General features: G+C 43.8%; 2 protein-coding genes across 38 annotated transcripts in view; one reads left to right on the forward strand and one right to left on the reverse strand.

Annotated features, from left to right (window-relative positions):
• GRHL2 (grainyhead like transcription factor 2) overlaps positions 1-1,227 on the reverse strand; it is a 65,858-nt gene extending 64,631 nt beyond the window's left edge. For all 3 annotated transcript variants that reach the window (XM_083880052.1, XM_083880053.1, XM_083880051.1), the window contains exon 1: positions 1,112-1,227. In XM_083880052.1, the coding sequence (XP_083736178.1) occupies positions 1,112-1,131 (20 nt within the window). In that variant the 5' untranslated portion in view covers positions 1,132-1,227. The remainder of the gene's footprint in view (positions 1-1,111) is intronic.
• Positions 610-25,444, forward strand: LOC310920246 (uncharacterized protein). Of its 35 annotated transcripts, none has more exons than XR_014591926.1 (6): positions 610-847; positions 7,803-7,908; positions 8,255-8,305; positions 10,688-10,912; positions 19,345-19,767; positions 25,345-25,444. XR_014591926.1 is itself a non-coding variant. In XM_083880099.1 (4 exons), exons 1-4 carry the CDS (start codon positions 622-624, stop codon positions 25,418-25,420), a joined length of 459 nt encoding a protein of 152 aa, XP_083736225.1. In that variant the 5' UTR covers positions 610-621; the 3' UTR covers positions 25,421-25,444. The 35 variants fall into 35 exon arrangements, 2 of the variants coding, with proteins under 2 accessions (XP_083736225.1, XP_083736224.1); XR_014591935.1 differs by having other exon boundaries at positions 10,787-10,912; XR_014591937.1 differs by lacking the exon at positions 10,688-10,912 and adding an exon at positions 18,770-19,221.
• Positions 25,445-25,925: the final 481 nt, after the last annotated feature.

The raw sequence follows: 25,925 nt of genomic DNA on the forward strand, positions 1-25,925 counted from the left end.
TGGCACCTGAGCTCTAACACCAAACGCAGCCGTGTTTGGGGCACTCCTATCTGCACCGGGGCGGCAGTGAAACAAAACAACCACCTCCCGCCCTCCATCTTCCTCACCCCGTAACTCTGGCCAGCCGAAACACTAACCACCCGAGCAGGGAAAATGGCCTTCCCGCCTGGCTGCCTCACGGCGGCTCTGGGCGCCACGCCGAGCCACCACCGCCGCCATGGCGGGAGCGCGGCGGCATCGCCTGGGCGGGTTATTTACCGGGGCCCAGTGCCCCACTGCGGGCCGGCCCGCTCGGCTGCGGCCTTTAGCGGTGCCGGGGTGGCCTCCGCGCCCACCGACGGCGCTCCCCGAGCCGGGGACACCCAGCCCGCTGCCGTCCTTGGCGCCCCGGGGGCACCAGCACCACGCCGGGGACACCGGGCCTGCCCCTGCCCCGGCCGCGCTACCACCAGGCCCGGGCGGCAGAGGGGCTGCGGCGGGCCCGGGAGCCTTCCCTCTCCGCTTCATCCTTCTCCTTCGGCCCCGCTCCTGGGAAAGTTACTTTTTAACCCGGCAGCCGCGGGCCCGCCCGGGCGTCCCGCCGGGAAAACAAGGTCAGGACGGCGGGGCAGGAGGCGCCGCATGGAGCGGCCGGGCAGCACCTGGGCCGGGGCAGGGCCTGCCTTCCCCCGCCTGCCCGGGCCCCGCCGAGGGGAGGAAGATGGCCGTGCCCGGCCCTGCGGGGAGAAAAGCCCTTTGTTGCCACACAAAAGCCAAGAAGCCCTTCACGTCCGAGGCCTTCGGCGGGCGGAGGCCGCTCCGCTTTTCCAGGGCGAGGAGCTTTCTGTCACCAAAAGCGACCCTCGAGGTGAGGAGGGAAAAAAACAAACAAACAAAACAACACAAACAAATTTTAAAAATTAAAGTAAAAGGGGGTTAAACAAATAACCGCGCAGCCCCACGGCCAGGCGGGGAGCGAGGTGCGGGGTGTCCGTGCCCGCTCCGGCGTCGCTGCGGGAGGGAGCGGAGGAAGAAAAAGCGCCGTCCCGGCGGGTCCGTGTCCGCCCCCGGCCCCGGGGAGCCGGCCAGCCCCGCGGGCCGCCCCGCCAGCGCCCTGCCTGCGATCACTTACTTGTCCGTCTCTTGTGACATGTTTGATCCAATGAACTCTCTCCCCTTTTTCCCCGGCGCCTCCGTCTGCCTGGCGGAACTGGACTTTCAGGTCTGTGCAGGTGAAGGTGTGCGTGTGAACGCCCGGGACGGCAGAACCAGAGCTACTGGTAATTCTGCTTTCCTTCCCCCCCTCTCCCGGCTCCGTAGGCAGCCGCCGAGGCAGGACAGGTAGAGCCCCCTCCCCCTGGCATGTGGGGAGCGGCAGGGCTCGGCACGGGAGAGCGGCCGGGCCGGGTCGGGTCGGGCGCGCACAGGTAACTTTCCCCAGCGCCGCCGGATTCTTTCACTAAAGGAGCGGGGAGAGGGACGAGCCGCGCGCTGATTGGGCGGCGCAGGCGCCAGGTGCGCTGCCATTGGCAGAGGCGCGCACAGGTGAGGAAGGAGCCGCCGCCGAGCGCCAGGTAACGAACGCGCCGCGCCGCGCCGGGAGGCACCGCGGGGCCGCCGCCGAAGGGAAGGGAAGGGAAAGAAAAAGGAAAAAATAAAATAAAATAAAATAAAAAGGAAAGGGGAGCCGGCGCTCGGGCGGGCAGTTCCAACAACGCCGGCCGGCCGCGCTGAGGAGCGAGGAGCGGCGCGGAGGGAGCCGCGGGTGTCCCGTGAGGCTGAGGCAGCCTCCCTGTCGGGCTGCTCCGGGCCCGAATCCCCGGCCTTGCTGGCCTGTGCCTGCCGTCGAATAACGCCCACGGAGGTGTCGCCCTTCGCAGGACAGTTTGGAAGATTTTTTTTTTTTTTTTTTTTGTTGTTGTTGTTGTTGTTGTTTTGTTTTGTTTGTTTGTTTTTTGTTTTTTTTTTCTTTTGACCTTACTACGGTTGTGAGCAGCTGAGTTTGCCGCTGGTGGATGTCTTTCTGCAGAAGGCATCTCACCGGCAACGGGATGAGGTGGTGCCAGGTGATGACACCCACTGTGTAGATCTGAGAGCCGATACCTGAGCTGGGGGATGCTGATGATGGGTGTTAAAGGGCCTGTTTTGTCAGCAGGAGAAAGCTAGAAGAGAATGGAAAAGCTGGAATGGAGCGTTTGTTGAGGTTCTGTCATGCAGGGATGAATGGGGAGGACTGCAGATCCATCACTCACCCTTCAACCTACTGTGTACTTTGCCAGAGGACCAAAGTGGGTTTACAAGGGACAACCAGATCGGGCTGTGGAGGCAACAGCTTTGACCCTGATGGAGAAGGTGGGGGAGGAGACCTCTTTGGGTCACGTTGAGAACAGGTAGTGGAAGGGTAGCAACGAGGCTCCCATCTGCTATCCCCGATTCTCAGCCCCCATTCCTCCATCAGAGACAGGCCAGGACTGCATTAATCCTTCCTGCTACCACCTGCCCTCCTAGAAACAGCTTTCTATACTAGGCATCCAACTTGATGGCTGATTTTTTTTTTTTTTCCATACAAATCGTGCTGAATGTATAAAGAATGCACCAGTATGTGGGGTAGACCACTATGTTACTTAGTCATCTTTGCAAGACAATTACCTTAAGTGTTTCAAACCCATCAAATTTATAATGTTTTAGGTGAAGGGAATTTTCCATTTTCTACATTTGATTTCATAAAATCATAGAATACCCAGAGTTGCAAGGGATCCTCAAGGATCATCAAGTCCAACTTCTGAACAGGGGAATTTCCCTTGACAGGGGAATGTAGTAGGAAGGATATTAATGGAAATATATATTTGTATAACCAAATATATATGTATGCACACAGACACACATACATTTATACATATATATAAAACATGTTATGGTCTGGGGCTTCATCTTAATTTACCTACTTCTGCAGTTTGATTTCAAACTTGACTCTGCTAAGTCTGTGGTATTATGGATCACAATCAGACACAAATATCTATTACCTGGTCTCATTCCTTATCTGTGTTCATAGTAACTAATCAATTTTTTAAAAAAATCAGTATAAATCAGTTTTAAGTCAGCCTACATGTAGTAATATTAAGATTTGTCACTTTAACTAAACAGAATTAGAAAAATACCTAGATCAGTGACCCTTTGATTGAACACAATATATTAGTTAGCCATTCTCTTTGCCTATTTACCAGTCACAGGAAAGAAACATTATACGATCTGTGTATGCAGTCAAAAGTTGCCAGTGTGGCCATTATTCATGGCTATGTTTGTATGAATTGTTTTGTATAGTACATTTTGAGGAGGGTTCATAAAATACAAGAGAAACAGAATAATTTATTCATAGCAAATGATGCAGTCATTTTGAATACAGAATTCTATATAATCTTAATAGAAGTTGGACCTCTCAAATACATTACTATATATTGTTTTCAAGAAATAGTGGTAGAATGCTATAACAATTTAAGTTACTGAAGCTCTCCAGAGTTTCTTCTTACTGCAGAAATTATAAGGTTTCTTTCCAAATAGTTGTTATGCTGAAAGAAACTTTGAGACCTGAAAAGGTTACCTGTTTGAGCACCAGCAATAGAATTAACGCCAGTTCAGGGATCCTCTTTCTCTTTTTTAATTTTTCAGTTTTAAGAAACATTTGGATGTTGTTGTGTGTTCATTCCCCCCCCACTCCATTTTTCCCATATGAAATGCATAGGAAGAAGGAGAGGAAGATCACTGATGAGCACATTTGAAAATGCCACCTTCCCCAAGGTAGAAATGCTGCTGATATGTGATTTTACAAGAAAGAAAACTGCATTTGATGCCATCTGTAGTCCTGGACCAAACCCAAACTGTAACTCAAACTGAAATGGAGTTTGTTGTTCTAGTACTGGGTCAAATACAAAACTGCCTTTAGCAGCCTGCTCTCAGGAGAGATCCTCTTAGAATGAGGTAGTCAGGAGACTGAGTTACTGCTTACTGTCTTAGGAGTAGTTCCAAGGTCAGAGTTAGGAATATAAGTGGAAAATGCAGTAATGAACTCTCGATTTGAGGTAGTTGGAGATGACAACTATTATTTAGTTAGGAGTTGCTTATATAGAAAAATATACCCTGAAAATTATTTTAACTAGGAAGGTAGGCATAGGGCTCATAGTTTTCTGGATGAGCCTTTTGCTTCACGACTGCAGGTTGGAATCAAATTGTCAGAGTCCACCTCTAGCTGAACAGGTCAAACAAGTCCTACCTAATGCAGCCTCATGCTCATTCTTCATGATCTACAAGATTATTATAAACTAATCTGTTAGTCATTGAAACATCAGATAATGTTATTCTGGGCAGACCAGTCTCGCTTCCTGTAGAATCAAGGCTGTATGGAGCAAAAATAGAATAGTCATGCCATACATTATTGAAAATCTAGGACCTGTCTTTGGAGTGTACAGGAAATATTTAAAATGGTAGGCTACTGTTTTTCATACTGTGTTTGCTTCTTTGTTTGCACAGTAGCTGATAGTTTTTTGTGGTATTGTAAGGATTCAGTATAGAATTCAACTGTTTAAAGCTTTACCTCATGTTTATGCTATTCCCTCCATAGCAGTGAATGTCGTTTGGACTTGCCAGCACTGGGTAAAGGAAATCAAGTGTACAAACAAAGCTTAACTAGGCTTACTAATTGCACCAAGTACTTAAAATACACTTCAGAAAACTATTAAAATAAGTCTATGAGATAAAAGATGTTGGAGAGATATTTATGTCAAAACAATGTTGTAAAGTAGTTCAGTGAGAGAGCAGATGTTTGAAAACAACTGTTTTCAGTAGGCAATGATTACCACGTATTTTTATTTGTGTCTTTCTGTCACTGATGGCTGTTGATATAAAATGTATTCTCTCACAGTAAGTTCAAAGACAACCACCTACTTACTGGTCTTGTGATATGCAACATTTACTGTTAATCTTCCCTACAGCCCTTCCTTTGTAGTCTTCTGTATGAAACTATATTGGAATTTGTGCAGACCTTGATCCTCAACTGACTTCAATGAAGGCATCGTGTACATCAAAATAAGCTAAAAGATTGCAGTGCAACCTTCCTGTACCCCAAAACAGGTTGTTCTTCTGCTCTAAGAATGAATTTCTGTGTCCTGTTAGCTTCAAGAAAGTGATTCTAAGTAACCATGATCCTGATAACAGTTGACTTTTAATGCTTCACAATTAACTATAAAATTCCTGTTGGAATAGGAGATTTAGTGATTAATGATAAGTACTAGTGGATTTCTGTAATGCTGCCTGGAAACTGCAATTTGTGCCCCCAAAAATGTCTGTTGGGAGCCTTTTAACAGCCACATGCTCTCAAGTACCTCCACATCATGTATGACACCAGCAGCTCAGCCACGTGGAGGATCATGGAATATCAAGGATTTCCTGGCCACAGAGTGAGGTGTAAAGCTGAATGTGGCACTTTCTTTATGAAATGCTGTTTTGCATTTCTTTTAGATTGATCAAAGCAATATGGAAATATGTAAGGAGAAAAAAAGGAGGAGCTTTATTTATTTTTGTTTTGCTCTTTTTGAATGTAGACTTCATGGTTCTGAAACATGACGAAGTTATAACGTGACTATCCTATATATCTGCAACACTGAGGCAGTGAAACAACAGTGTTGTTTCAGCTTAAAACAGAAGTAATTTTTAGTGATGAAAATGCCTCACAGTATGTCAATCCTTTCAGGATTGACAGTGAGACATTGATACAGGTGAGAAGGTGGCAAAGCTTGACAATAGATTGGAATATTATGTGCAAACTTGATTAGCAGATATTAAAGTACCAATCTATTTCATAAAGATTACTCATAATTTTGGAACCAATTCAGTAGAATTTAATATAGAATGATGGCTTTTCTGCAGATGCTTTGATCTGCCTGGTAGAGTTTTTTAGTGATTCATTCAACCATTTTTAAACACTGGGAAAATACAGTTAGGTCACCTAATGATGGTAATTTTGCTGTTAGTGTTAAACTAACGTGAAAGAAGAGTAAGGAGACATCTCTGAAAGACAATTTCATGTGACGTGGGATCCAAGACTTTGGAAATACATTAATTATGCTGACATTAAAATTGTGTCCTGTCATTATGGGGCAGAGCTAGAAAATGTGAATAACCTGACCAGTGAGAAAAATGTTGAGAGTGCATCTTCCTAAAGCTTTGTTCAGCTTCTTATGTTAATTGACAAAGTCTTTGCATCATCATAAAACAAAATTGCAAATTCATAGACACGTTTTGAGTCATCATAATTCAAACTGTTTTGAGATAAAGGTAAAGTGCTGTTGGTTTGTTCAGGTTGTAAACAGCTCCCAGGGAATGTAAGAAGATTGTCCTAATACCTCTCTCTCTCTCTATATATATATTATTTTTCTTTAATTACTAGATCATATTTTAACTGGCAGTCATAGTTTAAACCCAACTTTTTATCAAAATTTTTACTCTTTTCTCCTTTTTCTTTTTTTTTCTCTTTCTTCTTTTTCTCGTTTTCCTTTATCCTTTTCTTCTTTTTCTCTTCTTCTTTTTATTTTCTTTTTTTTTCTCTCTTCTTTTGCCCCTTTTCTCTTTATTTTTTACCATTTTTTCCTTTTCTCTTTCTTTTTTTTTTTTTTTCCTCATCTTCTCCACTTCTTTTCCTCTTGACAACAGAGAATTCCCTCAGTTGTAGAAAATAAGCCCACAGTTGTTCTTGGTACTGCAGTGGGTGTCTGGGGGAGATGGACTGGTGTTCTCCAAGTGCCATGGAGGCCCAGCCTGAAGGCTCTGAGTGCAGAGTGGGAATGGCCAAGTCTGTGTTTGTCACCAAGGATGCTGCTCCCAGCTCACATCAGTCAGTCCTTGAACCATTATGACCAACAGAGCACCATTTTAAAGTAAACTGAAATAGAGGTATGATCAACATGGGGCAAAACCAGGAGCTTCAAATGTCTTTGCATTGGTTATAAGTATGTTGAGAGTTTTAAAAAATAGAGAGGCTCCACGGGTCTAAAATGTTACCCTGCAACAATAAGCATTCTAAAAGCCATGACAAATGTGTGTTTTTGCTCCAACAGTCTGTCTTAAAATAGGCATACGTGTTCCAGAATGCAGAAGGTGAAGGATGGCATATAAACAATTGCTTGTTTACTTTTCCCACACTCAAGAACTAGAGTAAATGCAGCCCAGAGAATCCACAGAAATACTTTAGTAGTAGGAATTGGGAAACAGAGCCATGGACTTACCAACCTGTTTGCTTAAAATCAGTGTAGTTTTCCCTTAAAATAGGTCAATACTATTATCAAAGAGAAAGGTACTTTAAAAATCACAGCAAATGGAAAAAGCTGCTTTCAGAATTCACTGAATGAGAGGTGGGGTTGACAACCACTGGGCTATTGCTCATTTATCCTTGTGGATGCCCTCAGAAGCAAGGAAATGTTATTTTATTTGAAGGGCAGAGGATAAAGAGGATTGTCTGGTGGCACAAAAGGAACCAGTGTTGGAGCCAGGGCACCTCTGCAGTGCCTTGTTCTGTGGAAAGGTCACCAGACCCTGTATCTCTGTTTCTGTTTAAGCTTTGTCAGCTCTGCCTTTAGTTCCTTTACAGACAGGTGTAGCAGTGTCACTTTCTACAACTTCTTGGTATTCTCTTTTGAAATACAAGAGTATTTCAGAAAAAAGCCCCAACTGCTTTCATTCATAAAGGCAGTGTATAATATTACTCTATCCAGCATTTTTGGGCAATGCAGAATCCCAGCTTGTTGCCATAACCCTTGGCCTTTCTTACTGCCTAGGTTTTGTTCTTCAGTGCTCAGAAGCTTCAAGATCATTTAGTCCATGGCTTGGGGAAGACCCCAGTTTTAGATCCCCTGCAGCTGCTTCATCAGCCTATCCTATCAGGTTTGCCATCTCAGTGATACCATGTTTATACAATGCACATGCCCTGCATGCACCTACAAGCCTGCTTTATCTCTCCTCAGAGTGCTGCAAAAGTAGATTTTGCTATTCTTCTGCTGCTGGAAGGGCTTCCCTGACACCCAGGGAGATGTGATAATTATTCTGTCTTGTTCTGCCCATGTGTTGTGGGATAGCCAGACCCAGAAATCAGACTCTCAGTGCCTCACTTTGATGGGTTGGTTCCAAGTTGCTTTACACCTCATTTTTTCTTTGCAGTAACTCTGTTAACTGTGTGCACTCTTACACCACCTAATTCACTGTTGATTTTTTTCATTGTCTTTTAATGCAGATTGAAGATACTACGTAATTCCAAGTTCTTGAAATGTTACATGCCTATAAGGTATGCTGCTTTTACCCTACCTTTGTTTGTCTTAGTTCTTATTTTAAGAAAGGATCAGACAAAACATCCTTTTTTTTTTTTTTTTTTTTTTGGTGGTTCAGGATGCAGAAACTTCTTAATGTGTCATGCCCTAGACACTGTGTGTAAATAGGAATTGCACTGCAAATTTTCCCTCCTTTGTTTTAGCAGAGAAACCAAACCTCTTAGAATAAATAAATTTATGATATCTGTGCTTTTCCCTTACATTTTTATTTCTGTTCCTCTTTCCCAAGTAAGAGGAAATTTTAGCTTCAGAAAGAAGCAAAGTAAAAGCATTCTGCAGCAAAGAAGTTTTACGTGGTTCTAGGACAGAGATGTTGAGTATTTGCTTGTCTCTATTTGACTTGAAAACAGTACCTAGAGATGGCTGTTTGTTTATGTGGAGTGTTTGGGTGTGAGGGGAAAAGCAGGCAGATTTACATTTACATTTCTTCACTGCTTTTTTCTCTAGCTCCCACACGTGAACAATAGCCCTGCAGGGAAGGGTGGGGCAGGTTGTGCATGTTGCTCCTTATTTCACCATAAACTTTACTCTGAGTACTAGGGCTTTTAAGGGGAAGGCAGACCTTGCTTTAACACCATTGGAAGTGTGAGTTACCCCTCTGCATAATTAATACCACAGTTAATGTGCTCGGGGAGAAAGGTAAGTAAAATCTATGTAATTCCAGAATGAACTAGGTGCAGGAGGACACTTTCAAAGGTTCAGGAAACCTTTGTGAGAGGGAGCCCAAACCAACACCACACAGTCTCCCAGCCCCAGGAAATATTTGGTATCAGGGAGAGGTTGCTTAAACTCTTTCAGCCCAGGCACCATCTGCCAGAGACAATTTTGAGCCTTGAAGCTTTCAGGGAAGGTGTGCAAGGCAGAAGCAGGGAGGTAGCAGCACCTCTCCATTTTGTACATGAGGTTTTTGAGCAACAGAGTTGCCAAAGGTTATATGGAAAGTACGTGCAAAGACAGGAATTTATTACCCCTTGCCCAAATCTCAGGCTGATGCCAAATACAGCTGGGTAGTTTGCTGAATGCCTCAGCCTGACTCCTGAAAAGTACTCTTGCATTCCCAGTGAAACCAGTGAGTTCCCCAGTTTAGAATGCATTTATTCTTAAACTGCACAGACAGGGAATACATTCTGACAAATGTGCCAGAGTGTTGAGTGCTTTGTGGATTCTTAGTCCCTGGAACATCATTATGCCTAACTTCTCATTAAACCTGCTGCCTAGCAGAATCCATCAGTCCTGTGAGCTTCCAGGCAAAGCCTAAAAGAGTGTGAGGTGCCTTTCTCAATCTAGCCTTGCCTTTTTTGTTTGTTTGTTTTGTTTAAATCTCTAGCAAAATTGAAAGTAGAGCTTATGGAGGGAGAAAAATCCCAGGTGAGTTGCACTCACAAAATTGACAAACTACATATGAAATGTGATATTTTAAGCCTCATTTAAAATCTTATTTTATCAGGGCACATTGGTTCAGCCTATTGTTGCAGCATAGGTTGAATTTTGAATGTTGCACTGATAACTCTAAACTGACACCAGTATCTACACAGGACAGCTGATGATGCAGTATCACATCTGGCTTTAAGGACATGTCTTACCTTGGGCGGAGTGAAGTCCTCTCTCACCAAAGTTTTATAACTCTGGACAAAATCTTTCTCAATATTATGAATGTATGAGGTGCAGCTGGTGGACACTGAACTTGGTACCATAATGTGGAGCAAAGTAATCCCATAGTGGTGATTCCAGTGATATCTATCCCCAAGGTCACAGTGATGAGCAGGCAGCAACTTAAATAAAAAGCAGGACACAAAAATATGTCAGAAGATCCTGTAACCTTAGTTATCCTGGGATCTTATTTGTAAGGTGAGGGGGAATAAGTGCATGCTTCAATCCTCCTCTAAACAGTGAAGTTGAGTAAAACACATCTGTTTGAGATCCCCAAGAAATCAATGCATTAGAATCAACACTGGTTGGCTGAGCCTGGTAAAAGAGTGTGTGGCTGTCCAAAGGGGCTTTTTCTCTCTCTTACCCAGGTCATGCATTTCTGCACTTGTTCTTTCATCTGCCTGAAGTCTCTTTTCATTTTGGTTTGGGTTTTTTTAATAGGGTTAGTTTTCAGGCAGGTACATAGGTTGGTTTGACCCCTTAAAATTCCATTGCCAAACTGTGGGAATGCTGGACCCAACAAAAGGAAAGGGGCCCACCTCTTTTGGCAGCAATCCGATTTTAGTTTTCACTTAAAGTGATTGTGAAAGTGCATGCAAAGCAGTCTCTTCTGTTCAGGGTGAACTAAAGCCTTCCAAATGTAAGCATAGGGAGTTAATTACAGCATTTACACAGCACTTTTCTCCTAGAGCCTCACACATGGCTGGACCACGTGATGTTTCTTGGCATTACCAGCAGATGAGCCATCACCAGCAGCTCTGGGAGCACCCGTTTCTTGGATGTTTCAGCTCCTCCAGTGGCTGGAGTGGTGGTGAATTTCTGCAAGTGCAAGACAGGATCAGCCTCATGCAGTACCAGTGAAGCTTCTGAATTCATAGAAGTGTATGGATGAGTGCAGTTATCTGGTCAATAAGGTATTCTTTAAGTCACAGGTAAAATTACCATCTTTTCATTGAAGGATGTACACATAGAAAGTGTTTTTATAGACACTACTGTGAAGATTGTTACTCATTTAAGTTGTTCTTTGCACTACATATCCATTTTTTGCTTTGGAAATGACTCCACTGCTGGTTAGTGCTCCAATTTTGTAAGGTTTAGACAGTAGAGGCCTGAAGTTAAATGTGATGCTGTGGCCCTCCAAACACCATTGCAACATGGGGGATGGGGAGCGAGGATTTCCCCTTGATCTCTGCTGTTCCCTTTGGGTTCCAGAGTTTCCATCAGGGCAGGGAGGGGGAAGGGAGACCAAGGATATCTGAAAATCTTCATTGTCAACAAGGCCAATTATACACATGCCAATTACTTCAGTTTAAACAAGCAATCACACTATAATGGGGAGAGCCTTTAGAGCTTGAGGAAGGCTTTGAAATGCCTCTGCTCAGAGATTCCCTATTAATGCAGAGAATTGCCCCAGCAGCAGTTCTTGGCTCCAGTGACTGGAGTTTGGTAGCAATGACAATGGAGCTGGGCGGACTGGGAGATGGATGGGAGTGATATGACAATACAGGAGTTGAAATTTCAACAGCAATGAAGCAGTAGCCAGTAGCAACCAGGCTGTAGGCTTGCTGTATCAGCCAACACAAATCCTTGATGGCAGTGTGAAGGAACTGGAATTTTTGTGTATGTGTAGTCATTGTCTTTGCGTCCAGGAAATTGCTTGACCTGCACTTTACTGACTAGTCACTTTCCCAGTGACTGGGAAATTCTGCAGCTTCCTCTAGCTTTCGGTCTTTCTAAGCCTCAAGTATAATTTTCTCCTTTGAAGCACTAAACTGCTTTTTTGGAAGGCCTGATCCTTAGTGGATGGAGTCTACTGAGATTTTTTTCTAATTTTGTGAGCTACTGATCAGGCCCTGTTTGGTTGAATTCAGTCTTTTTGCAGATGCATGCTGCTACTTGCATAATAAGTCTCTGGTCTCTGGTTTTAGAAGAGGATTCTCCTCATGCCACATGACTGCTCCTCTTCTAAACTTCCCAAACATTCACTGTGTATAGTCCCTGTTCAGTCTGGGACTGATGTGCTGGTTTTGTCCCCCTTGGCTCAGCAGAGCTGTGTCATCTACATCTGGACGTGACACATCAGTGCAATAAAGGCAGACATTTCTCCTGTACAGCTGAAGTGAATTCCAGTTTTAAAGCAGTACTTACGTGATGTGTCACATTTTCTGTGAAGGAATACAAGTAAGTCACACCAAGGTAATATAATTGTGTCTGTCAGCTGGCAGAAGGCTATGTCAATTTAGGCTAATGGCTGCCAAATAATAGATACACAGATGCTCTTAAATTGGTTTAATTTATGTCTGCTGGCCCTGACAATTGGAAGAAAAGATAAATATACACAAAGCCTTCAAAGCTTGGGTTGTTGTGATGCTAATTGAAAAGTCACCAAAGGAAGCCTGCATGGTGTGTGGGAATCCTAGTGCATGAGATTAGTGGCTAATTAGTAGCCGGGAGCTGCAGGGCACTCCTCCCAGCTAGCTCACACTGAGAACAGGCAGCTTGGCCCTGGCAGGCAATTCTTGCCCTGATACCGGCAGTGAAGCAAGTGTTGTGGACGGCAGACAGTTGTGAGATGGGGAGATACACGTAGTGTCAGTGCTGTAGCAGATTCTCCGTACGTGCACAGAAGCAGTGCTGGAGTTACTGCTGTCACGGTGGCTTGCTGTGTCCTGAGCCACAGCAAAGACACGGGCATCTGAGAGCTGAGCTTTTTTTTGCTTCTTAACAAATTCACAAATCCTGTTATCTTACTTTCTGCTTCTTTTATGCTGCGTTTCCAGCAGATGACAACACACTCTGGAGGCCCTCAGCTTCAAACCTTGCTTTAGAGTCTGAAGTGAATGCATACAGATGGTGGTACCCCCTTCTTTGCATCGTGCTTTAGAATCATGACATTTAAAAAATAGAGGTTTCATCTGTCTGCCAGTGTCTCGGTATTTCCCTCTAAAGATTTTCCCTGAAGCACAAATGGAGTATAAGAATCAGAGATTTAAAGAACAGGCTTCTGTCATATGAGGGTGGCCTTTAGAAAATTGTAGGAATTGGTATCGCTGATGCATCACCGACACCACTGAACTTAGAAGGGCTTGCTTTGATTAGGCATGCATCTCTTTTTCTCAATTGTTTTGCATCCATTTGTGAGAATCCCTTGCTTATTTCTTACATTAAGAAAGGTTGTTTTATAACTCTAAAGAGTTACACATTTTCTTCTTTTTGTTACATTTGCTTTTCCAATTCTGAAATGTGTAAAGACAGCTTTAAATTATTGCACAACCTCCCGGTTAAACTAACTGGTACTAAACCTCATACAGGCATCAAGTACCAATACCAGGATGGGTCACTTCTGAACACCACAGGAGCTAGAAAACTTTGTGTGTCACCAGCTTTGTGAATAACACTGTTTTGCTCAAGTTGGAGTCACAAATGGGAAAATGTCATAAGCCTGTGGTCACCAGCACTGGCCTGGGACCACTTGAGCTGTTGGTTGTAGTCAGCTTTTCTGGTGATCAGAGCAGGAGAACCTCAAGTCAACCAACACTCCTCAACAGCTGTTTAAAAAAAGCTGAATCACCAGTAAGAGCTAAGTACAAAGTGGACATCCCCTATGTCATAGCTACATTGTAAAATTGATGCTATGGAGAGAAGGTAAGGTTTGCTGGCAGAGCTGATACATAGCTGTGAAAATGTAACAGGCTTTCAGACAGAGAAGTTCTTCTATAAGTCTGAAAGAGAAAACCAAGTTATTCTGGCCCATTCTCAAAAATTCTACAGAAAGAACAGACTTGACAGCCCTAGACGTGAACAGTCAGCTCTGTCATAGATAACACCAGCTTGCAGGGCACCCTGGAGAGCCCAGGTGCTCCAGGAATCTTAATAGCCTGTGTGAAGCAACAAATTCCTGAAACCTTGCTCTTTGTTCAGTAAATGTTTGTCAAACCAGGAATGAGAGATACAGGAAAAATCAGCCTTTTCTGGCAAAATTATTCTAGGTGGGTATTAGTAATGCAGCTGTCATTTTTCACATGATGGTTTTCGAACAGACACCCTTTTATTACTCATCTTTTAAGATATCTTTCATTTTTATCTTAAGCAAAATACCTATGGGTACCATTATTGATGGTTTCGGATACTAGTGGACAGTAATATTAAGATGATACCTATGGAAGCTGGTCAGTGCAGTGATTAATGCAGCATGGGAATCTGCTAACAATGCTGCAAGCTGAAAGACATTCCATGCTGTAACCCGGCACAGAGCTGGGAGCAGATAAGGCATCTGAGTAATCTCCCTGTAAGATAAAAAGGGAGAAGAATCCCAAATCAAATATATTCAGCTGAATAGATCTTGTGAAGGGACCACTGTTTGCTTGAATAGCTTTTGAGAGGAATCTTAAGAGGACAGACTGGCCTGGTGGGCAGGTTGCCTCTGCCAAGATGCTGTTTCCTTTTGGGAACCACAAGAGAAAACATTTCCCTTTCTAGTCATATTGAAATAGCTCCTTCTTCCCTCCTGCTCCCTGCCAGGCTTGGGATATCTCTTGCTACTGGCTGAGGAGAAGCAGGGCCAGACCAGCTACTTCTTCACAGCATCTATTGAAAGTCAAGGCTTGATAATGGTTGTTTCTCCATGGGTTCCTCTTTGCTTGGAGAAAAGACACTGTCACAAGAGCATTCAGGTGGGTATCAGCTGCCCACAAACAGTCATCTTCCAGCCATCTCCCCAGAGTGCAGAAGAGGCTCTGGGAGAGGGACTCGTCCATGTCTTGACCTCCAGATGCTGTCTGAGCAGTTCCTGTATTGCTGAGGAGTTTTGTGGGGTTCTGATAGGCTGTGTGTGTGTGAGGGGACAGGAGAATACTGTGAAGGAGCTAAAGAGAAGGAAGTGCAGAGCAGTTTCCAATTCCTGTAGGACATGTGCATGCCACTATGGGTCTGCAGGAGCCCAAAGCTGTTGGCTCAGATGTAGCTACCAGGATTTCTTCTGATTTCCGAGTCAGTTCCTCATCATTTAGAGAAGGTACTGGACTGAGCTGAAGTTCCGCAAGCATATCTGATTGCATGTCAGCTAAAAACCCCTCAAGATCAGCACAAAGCACTAGCTTGTTCCAAAGAAAAGCACCAGACCTCATTCTGCAGCTTTTGTTGGATTAAAACCAGAGATGCCATTAAAATGTTCAGAGGGCTGGAGCACCTCTTCTATGAAGACAGGCTGAGAGGGTTGGGGTTATTTGGCCTGGAGAAGAGGAGGCTCTGGGGAGGCCTTTTCGAGTGCCCTTCCAGTACCTAAATCTACAAGAGAATTGGAGAGGGACCTTTGAAAGGGCATTTAGTGATAGGACAAAGTAGAATGGCTTTAAACTGAAAACTGATTTTGATTAGGTATTAGGAAGACATTCTTCCCTGTGAGGTGGTGAGGCACTGGAACAGGTTGCCCAGAGAAGCCGTGGATGTCCCATCTGTGGAAGTGTTCAAGGCCAGACTGGATAGGGCTGTGAACAACCTGGTTTAGTGGAAAGTGCTGTGAATTAGATAGTCTTTCACCCAAAAAAAGCCATTCTGTGATTATATAAAAACTGAAATGCTTTCTCAAATAAGGTATAGAAACCAGTTTGCCTTGCAAAGCTTTCTGTAAAAACTTCTTTCTCCTGGTAACTTCCAAAATAAAACTCAGTTATTCCAAAATTAAAACCAATAAATTTATCCATAAAAATGTTAAAAATTATCCATTCCAAAATAAAATTCAGTGTTTAAGATGACATCTAAGAGATCTTCATAAGCTTGATTTAACTGGGGCAAAGCTAAGGTGAGAGACAGGTCAAAATCAAGCTTACCATGGAGGCTATCTGGAACCTTTGCAGAGAAAGATTACCATCTTACTGGGCAGATCATGTTTCTGTTATTACCAATAACAATCTGGTTTATACTGTTTACTCTCCCCTCTTTCCTAAGCTATCGCCTCTGACAGCTGGAAGATTCACACAACACCTGGGGTGAAGTTCTGATGAGACTGAGTCATGTCACTGATTCAGAAGTGTCCCAGATCATATCACCCACTGTGAGAACATGTAGGTCCTCTCCCCAAGGTACTCATCCTCCAAGCCTGAGAGACTGTGAGGAGGAGAGTCATGGCAGAGTAGGGATAGCTCTGCTGTTTTGAATATTGTGATTTATAGCTGTAGTTTTTCAATATAACCCATTTTTTCATTGTATTGCATTTTGATGTTAAAGCATATGAAATCTTACAGATATTTCAGTGAAAACAGCCTACCTTTCCATTTATGCTGTGAGAGAATGGCTTTTCTGTGCAATTAGCCAGGAGTATCAAACTTTGTGATGGAGCAGTTTGGTCTGAGCTGCGTTCTCTCACTGGCCTGTTCAGAAAGCTGTAAGAGGGGCAAAGCCAGCCATCTTTACAGCCTCCCTGGGTGACAGGAGCAGGCTGCTGCCTCTGGCTGTGTGCAGAGACCCCCCTGCTCCACAGGAGCTGATCCTGTTATGCTCTGTGGAACAAGTCTGAACAGGGTGAAATGAAGAGGAAATGCCAGTTCCAGGCCTCCCAGCTGGCTCTGAGTTACTCTGTACACTAACTTTTTCACCCTCAGGAGGTTTTGCATATTAGTTCCCCACCATCCACAAACTGCCTTTGGATCAGCACTGGAAAGCCACCCCACTCAGGTGATTTGGGGGACGTGAGCTCTGTCATGTTTACTGGGCTGCCTCTCTGCCCTCCTGTTTTGGTAATCCTCTGCTCTCCTGCATGTGTTAACACATAGAAGAAAGTTTCATCACAATAAATAATACCACAACTTGCCACCTTTTTTTCTGCCTCTCAAAGATACCATCACACTTTTAAATCAGCCCCAGTAAAAATCATCTGTGGGGCTGCAGAAAGGTCAAAGGTTTGCTGGTTTAGGATTTCGTGGGAATATACGCTTGTTTGGACTTGGCCCAAAAGCTTCGTTTACCTGTTTGACAGGTAACAATTAGCGAGTAATAGCTCTGCCGGCTGGAATGCGGCTGCGAGGGCCAGCGGGCGCTGGGTTACCTGGTGGGCAGGTGTGGGTGCAGCGCCCAGATAGGTATGTGCATGCACAGCATTCCTGGGAATCAGTTTTCCCTTAAAGATGCAGCGATGACTGCAGGGCACAAAAGGGCTGGGCTTAGCCCGGGCTCCAAGACACCGGAGCTGTTTGCAAGGTAAAGAAATAAAGTAAATAGTGGAACAAGAGAGGAGCTGAGGAAAAGGCTGCAAGATGCTGCTGCCCTTTTCTTTCCTTCCCTGAAGAGACAAGAGTTTTGATTCTTCCCTGAGAATCTTGATAACAGATAATTTAGTTTGATATGGTGTCCTGGGAGATAGAAACAGAAAAAAAGGGAAAAACCAAGCTCACTTGGCACAGGATAGATGTGAAGTGGAGAAACCATGTCTCAACTGGTTTAGAAACGGTTAAAGAGCTTATGTGCAGTTACTTCAACTCTGCCATTAGGGAGAATCCAAACCTTATCGGTTTATTGAATAAAACCACTTTATCTGTGGCAATTTCCACCTCCTGCAGCAGTCAGGAAAGATTCCTGCATCAGCCCCTCCCTCGAGGGAAGCTGTTATAAATTATGTAGACAGTCAGGGACTTGGCTGGTGGGTTTAAGATGTTTGATTTTTTTTTTTTCATAACCATTGCAGATGACCCTCCTCTTTTAGGAACAGAAAGGTTTTCTCATTCTTTTCATATTTTATTTCCATTTCTGAACAGGCTTCTGTGTTTGTGTATTTCCACTTTGGTGTTTCATATTTGACAATTGAGTTATTGTGTGACTTTGGAGGAGCCACATCCCCTTTCCTGGTCTCTGCATTTTCACCTGCAGAGTTGGAATAGCCAATCCCATGTTATTAGCCATAAAAAATGCAGATTACAAGGACTGCTAGTTATTAACATGTATGCTATTATAGATACATATTATACAATAATTCCTTTGAATCTTATTTTACTGTGATTCCAAGGTATTCTATTTTTTTATTAGAAACATATCCTTTTTTTAAACTAATAAACAGCTTCTCTGGCTGAAAGAACTTTGTCCTTGTGTTACCAGTTGATGTCGTTTGAGGAAGAAGAAATCCAAGTATAATTTGAGACCATTTTCCTTGATATTAAAGGACCCAGCATCATTTTGAGTAATTATGCATTATTTGTAGTGTTATTTAGTAGGACTTTCATTAAGAGGGAGTCTCTTTGCTCAACAGTGTGTGGGCCAGTAAATGGTCATTAAGCCTGACTACTGGCTGACACAATAGCAAGGTTTCTATTTGTTCTCACTAATTCTGCAGGAGCCACAAGAAAGCACTACAGAGGCACAGAGACATCTCTGCACTGGGGATCAAACCAGAGCAAAAGACAACCCTTTCTCAGAAAGAGCAGAGAAACACATGATGAGCCCTGTTCCTCTGTCCTCAGCCACTGCATGAGAAGCTGCAATTATGTATCCTGGGTTGCACCAGAGGCTCATACCTGGCACTGCACACCTCTGAGAGCCCCTGCCCTTTGGGAAGAAGTGAGCTGCATTCTTCCCCTTCCAAGCATCCTTCAGAGTCTCAGACTTCCTCAGCTGGAGCTTGGACCTGCATCTCTGCATTTCACATCTCTTAAGTAAACATTCTGGTTTGTGGATTGATCTGACTGCCATTTGAACCCCTGCAGAGTTTTTACCTCCGTAATGTTATGCAGCCATGAGCCCCACAAGCTATGAGTTACTTAAAATAATCATTTTGTTTGTTACAGGCCACATTTTTGACTGGACCATTTGCCATCCATGGTGCTGTGTGAAACAGCAGGCAAAATAATCTTTCTGTCTCCCATTCATTGCTGGCCTACCCAGCCTGCAGAGTCCTGCATGTTTTGGTGTGTCTTCCAACTGTGGTCATTTTGACCTTGTAACATTTCCAGTCTCCTGCCCTGTTCTAGACCTGGGGTGCTCTACATTGCCTGGTGATGTAACAGAGATTTCTTACATTCCTGATGTTGCTTCAGCCCCATTGAGCATGGAAGAAACCAGAGCATGCTGAGAAATGCTTCCACCAGACTTCATGGTCATGCTTTTGCTGCACAGTTGTGCTGCATAAGCACAGATGCCTTTTCAGTTAAGCAAAGAACTCTCCCCTCTCCTGCAACTTTCTGCCCACCTCCAGGTTTTTTGTTGTCCCTGTGTGCTCTTGATCACCCTGCCACTTGAAGTGAGTAGAAAAAGTTTCAGCAAGATTGGAAGTCCTGGTGGCATCTCTTATTAATGACAGGAGGAGCTGCACAAGGATGTGAGCCACAATTAGTGCTAAGTGATGTGTTCTTCTGCTCCTTAGGAATGGAAAACTTCATGCTCACAGATGTAGAAGAGAAATAAGTTGCAGTACCAGTGGCAGCCTGGTGAAAATGTTTTGCCTCACCTTTCACTGTGATAAACTCCTTCTGGGAAAACAAGGAATTCAGCCTTGCAGTTTGGTGCTGCTTTCTGCTGTATCAGCACTCTAGCCAGAACAGTTGGAAGCATTTAAAGAGTGGCATTAATTAAAGGTGACTCAGAAGCAAATGGGATATGAAGAACTTGGAAAGAATGGAAGAGTAGCTATTGTACAAAATGCTTTTCTAAATGAACACCTGGGGGGATGAAGCTATGGAGAGCATGGTTTGGGAAGAAGCCTTCTCACTGCAGCAGTGCAGTCATGGTGATAAAATATACTTTTTGGAAGCACACACTGTTCTGAAGGGGCTTCCAGCCATCACAGGTAAAGCTTACGAGTGACTCGTTGCATGTTAAGAGGCAGGATGACTCCACTTGCTATTTGGGTTCTGTACAAAAGGTCAGGAGCACTTCAGGCTGAACAAGGGCTATACTGTGAAGAGTATAGAAAGGACTCTGTTGTTCACTGGTAACTACCAATAAAGAGTCCACTAGATAAAGTGGGTCATAAATGGCATCTGGAGTAGTCTTTCCCCCCAGCAGAGGATATTCCAGCAGAGACACGTAGGAAAAGGATCAACTCAAAGGAATTCACCACCACAGGTTATTCCCAGGCAGCATCACTGTCTAAGGAGGAGCATAAAACATGTGGCCTTATTCTCTGTGAAGTGTTTGTGGAATTTTGGTCACCATAGCACTGAATCATCAAATACAGAAAGGTCTCTCCCTTGATTCATAAGTGAACCCACAGTGGCCACTGCTGTTTCTAGCCAACCTTCTGGCTCTGCCCAGTGTGTAATAGCTGAATGGAGCTTTGCTAGACACCTATGGGCTGCTCCATCCTCCCAGCATGCTGCAAACAGATTACTACACCCAGCAACTGTTTATGAGCTCTTTCTGGGCAGGTGAAAAGAGCAGGTAGTTCTGTCCATTATTTTACACAGCCATAGGTCTGAGAAGTGTCACCTGCTATTACCAGGGTAAGGATTCAGAAACACTGCATTATGAGACCTCGGGTTCAGCTCCCCACGTCCAGATCTATTCGGGAGGAAGTTTTCTGGAAAAGTTACCTGTTTGAGGTTGATAACCTAATATTAAGAAACTTTTAGCCAAATGGTTCTGCTGCAGTAAGAATTGAGAAAAAGACACTATTTTGTCCAGTTTTGTTGTTCTCACACATATGAACAGCTCTTACATTCCCATGCTTCAGAGAAAGATGCTGAAAATTAGCGTGGCATCAGGAGAGGCTGTCAAAAAAAAAACTGCTTCAGGAGTCTGCTTCTGAAAATCCCTTTGAAATTCACATTTGCTCAGCAGTTGTTAATGTCAGCAGCTAAATACATCTGGGCTTCCATCCATACTGAGCACATGCCAGGCTATGTGTGGCCTGAGAGCAGACACCTCTGCCTCTCCAGAGCTCTCCTGCTGGGATGACTACTCTGGAGGCAGAAGTCCACTGTGAAGACAAGCTGCCCAGCAAGGCTTTCTGGAGTTGGGACAGATGAGTGGACCACAACAAGGAGCACAAGGGGGGAAGAAGGGTGTCGAGAGCTGAGAATGTGAGCAGATAGGTTGCAACTGGGAACCAGAGCATGGGAAGCACTGGACTGCTTGGATGAGGCTGGAGCAAGGGGTGGGGACCTCTGGGCACAGCAGTACCAGTAGGGCTGAGTGAAGACAGACATGTGGGCATGGGAGGGACTAGGACTTTTTGAACTGGAGAAAACTGAGAACTAAGAGAGGAAGAAGGAAAAGTGGTGAGGTTGATCTGTGAGGAACAAGGGTTACTGACAGCTGAGTTTTGTGGTGGGGACCCAGTCTGGATGAGACCAATGACTGTGAGTGGCCTCCTGCTTCAGCCACCATGTTTTCTGCCTTCCCCTGGTACTGGATTGCCCAGAGATCTCAACATTACTGACACTAATTACGCTGCCAGGATTTCATCCCTGCAGGAAAGTCACTTCTCATATGCAAAGAATTCTAGAACAGACCAGATTGGAAGGAATCTTGAAAGATCATCTGGTCAAACCTTTCACACAAAGGGAGCCTAGAAGAGCTTATCTAGCACCCCATCCTGTCACTTATTGAAACCCACTAGTGATGGGGTCTCTACTGTGTCCCTGGGAGGCTGTAGAACTAGACACTGTGGCTGGACAGCCAGAAACTGGAGAATTGGATTGACAGTAAGTGGATTTCTTAATGCTGTATTGCTAGAAGAAGTGGGAGGTTGTCAGTCAGAGCAAGAGGCCAGGAAGCTTTCCTTGACAGCAGCATGACAAAGGGCAAACCACTGTTGTCCTGCTGCAGGACGAGATCTCCAGACAGCAACTGCACTGCTGAGGTCACTGTGGAAGGGAGTGGTGAGATCCCAGGGCATGACCTGACACATTCTGCTCTAGGATGGTGTCCCAGACTCATTCTGCACAGAAAAAGGCTGAAAGGAGGTACTAATATATCAAGGAAGTAACTACCAAGGAAACAAGGAAGGAAACAAACATGATTTAAGTTAAAGGGCAGTGTTGTTACAAGGACAATAGGGTATAAATGGACTTTGACATATTCCAAGTGGTAAAGAAAGAATAGCATCTAACCTGGTGAGAAGTGAATTACTAGAAGAGATCTACAGGAGGAGCAGTGAGAACAAAGGGCTCAGGGATGCAGTTTGGTTGGGAGACACTGTCAGAACCATTCAGAGCCAGGACTGGGTGGGAAATGTGAGCCCTTCCAGACCACTTTCTCGAGCAACTTCTATTTTGGCATTTCCTAAGTTTTGAGTTGACTTTGATCTTCCTGGGCTTTTGAAGAGCATCATATTCTGTCTTCTGAAGTTTTAACTAGAATAAGATATCATATAGGCCTAGTTATGTACTACTAGTAGGGAAAAAAAAACCCCAAAAAACCCCAGAAGATCAAACTATCTGTACTTAATAACTGAGTTCTGACACAAAGAACTTGTTTTACCCAAGGCTGGTTGGGACAAAGCAAACAGTGTGCTGTTTGCAGCCCAGCTAGCAATGACAAGCCTTTGTGGGAAATAAACTGCAGCCATCACAGCTCAGGAGATTCTTTCTCTGCCAGAGGTAAGAGAAGTTATGAAGGATAAAGAAGAAACATCTCTTGGACAGTTCACTGTAGTATATAGTCTCTTCTTCAGACTGAGGAAAGATGAATAGGTAGTGCCTTTCCAATGAATGTTTTATGTTGCAAGAATTTAGATTGTAAAGGATTTGTTCCTTAAGTAATACATAATTTATTAAATCTTTTCATATCTGTGAAATAAAGAGCAAACAAATCCTCACACCCAAGCAAACACACAAATAGGTTCTTTTGCAACTCCACCCCCTGTAGCTGCTTTTTGCCAGTTTCATCAATGGCTTAATGTAAACAAAATCCCAGGACAGGTGCTCCAGATTGCTTCAGTGTGACCTCAGCCTGAGCTTCCTTTTAAGGTGCCATGTCCCAGGGTTTCCTTGAAAAGCGTATGTGGTTATTGGCATCCTCTGTTGTCTAGGGGAAGGTCATGAGACCCATCTTATTTTCAGATGGGTGTAGGCTATGATAATAGCTGTGCTGCTTGGACTGCTGGTGATGTTTCTTTGTTTGTAAGAAAAAAAGAAAAGTAATTGGAATTAGCATGTCATCACACTGGCTTCTTTCCTCCTCTCCCCACTGCAAGGCTTATACAAAGAACACAGCCAAACACAACCTGTGCACTGCACAAAAGTAATATTCAGTCCAATATTTTATAAGTAATTGGTAACTGATAATTTTATTATATTATTGTTAAACATAATAATAATGCTTTCCTTCTGTAAGCAGTGTATGTGCCACTGTATAAGAGTTTAAACCTGGATAAAAAAATACCACAGATTAATGCCTGCACCTTCCAGATCATCCAAATGGACAGGCAAGCTCAGAAGTATTTCTAGGTCCAAGAACTGCCACATGTTTTGCCTTTCCTTCTTATCACCTCTCCAAGGCCTTCCAAGCCTTCTGTGCTGTGGCTTCTTTAGTGGGTGTCATGATGCTTCTTAATCAAGAAGTGCAGATGTCCATGGGAGTCTTTCAATATTTATCAGCAAAAATTGAAGTCCTGCCTCTAAGAATGATGGGGAGACTGCTCATGGTTAAGGCCCATGCTGCTGAATGGCTGCCATAGGAGAAATGCTTCCTCCCATTAGGACACTTTGTGCTTTTCATAAAACAACAGCTAGCATGATTTTCTCATTTTGCTTCAGCTTTTGACTATAGAGAGGACATTTGCATGATCATTTACTGTGTAAAAAGACATGCAGGAAAATTTAATACAGTTCTATCTTTGAATGCAAATAGCAGATGATGCAGAGCCTCAGCCATACAGTCTTTTTATTGAAAAGACTCCCTCTGTCACAAATGAAAAATAAATTATGTATGTATTTTAAAAGATCTCACAACTCCACACTTGGAATGTGATATTAAAATGCAACCTGAAATTATGTTTCAAATGTTAAGTTTGAAATATTAACCTAAAAAGATGTAAAGGTGGAGGTGGCCAAAGAAATCTGTCTCTATCCCATCCTGTCCCACACCATTCCATCCTTAATCCTGGGAGACGAGGAGTGGAGCAGCTTGGTCTGCAGGAAGGCATTTGGAACACAAAGGTGGATTTTTTTTTGTGCACCATTAGCAGCAGAACAGTGTTTCTGTCTGGAAGGGGGGTTGCTGTTGGAGGCAGCAGAAAAAAATAATCACCAAGCGCTTTGGGTAATATTCAAGGTTTCTGTCAACACCACCCAAATTACCAGAGCACTTACCATAGAGGCAAACCTTGGGAAACCACGTCAAGTGTTTAGCAACCGGTGACCTCATAGTTTTTCTTATTTGAGCAGTGCAGGATGAAAGCCTCCTACAAAGCCTGAGCAGAAAACTGACATGTCCCAGCCTGTTTCCTTCAATGGTTAAAAGAAGTTATGGCAGCCATTTAAATAAAATCTCCTTTTGTCTGTGCAATTATCTCTGAAAACAGCACAGAGTGTTATGGCTTACCTTCACAGGTAAGAGATAAATCTGAGGTCCTATGCAGCACTTTGGGCTAGGGAAGCAGTGTAATCTGGTCTTGGAATGTCTCATCATAGTCACTTGAAGAAGACCACTCGCCCTGATGTCCAACTTTTGAGGGAGGACAGGTGGTTTTGCACAGATTAGCCCATGCAGCAGATGACAGAAACTTTCAGAAGGAAAATCTGAGCGTTTCTTTACAGAACCTTGTCCTCCAAGCCCTTTTAAGCCTCCTTTTCTGTCAGCCAACAAGCCCCAATGGCTATGCCAAAGCAGGGGTTGCAAAGGACAGTTATGTGACAAGATTTATTAGGAAATAAACCCAGAGCACCCAATGTCACCAGGCACCCCACAAAACACGCAATACGGGATTATCAGGTTCAATCTCCATGCCAAAGCCAATGGTAATGCAAGGCTGGTGAACATCTCCATAGTCCACTTCCTCCCGTTTCTCAGATGCTGATGTGTCAATATGGCCTTAGAATCTATCAACTAGAGAACATTTCAATTCCATTTATCCCTATTGTCTTGTGAAAACTCATATGGTCTTTACAAATGCACTCTGTGAGAAGCTGAATGAGGCATTTGGAATCAAAATGAAATTTACCTTTCTACCCCTGAAAATGGTCCTGCTAAGAACTGAAATAAGCTACAAAGGTCACTTTCAGATTTTTTTTTCCCCACAAATTCACAGACTGGATGGGGTTTTTGAAAGAATGTTTTGATTTAAGTGTGAGGAATGTCCCATTAGATTTTACTCCATATTCTAGTGATTCAAAAATCCTTAGTGAAATGTATTTTCAGACAGATTTTGCAAATAAATTTGAACGAAATATTTTAAAGCCTTCTCTCTCTCTCTTTACAGGAGCATAGCCAGCACTGTGAGATGCCCAGGAAGAAAGGACTGCTGTGCAGCAAGTTACAACTTTATGACTGTGTAAAAATAAAAAAACAACTCAAACAATTATTGTTATACCTGACACTTATGTATGAGTGCACAGAAACAATTTGACACCTGTAAAATCCTTTGCCAACCTCATTTAACCTCACCCAGTGAAAGAAATGGATGCTAGTCACTTTGATTACTTGCAGTGCAGAGACCGAGTATTTTAGAGCCTGGTAAATAAGTTGGGTCAGACTCACAGATGACGTAAAACAACCTCCTATAGTTACCCTGACATACCTGTGGTCACAGAGGGCTCTCTGCAGTCATTGCTCCACTGGTGCTGCCCCAGGGAGCTCTTAGATCAGGTACAACCTCCACGAGCTGCAGACACAGCGATCTCCTGCCTCCAGTACTGCAGCTTCCCACCTTGTGTCCCTGGCAGAGGTGCTGGAAGAAGGGACCAATGTGCTGTGAGCTCTGTTGGCCAGCCAGGCTGGAATTTCGGCCCTGCCTGGGCCCCAGCCCCATCATGCTCTCCTGAAGTCTCTTTTGGAGCCCTT

The sequence above is a fragment of the Zosterops lateralis genome (genome assembly GCF_965231275.1).
Source record: "Zosterops lateralis genome assembly, chromosome: 1".
NCBI classification, from domain to species: domain Eukaryota; kingdom Metazoa; phylum Chordata; class Aves; order Passeriformes; family Zosteropidae; genus Zosterops; species Zosterops lateralis.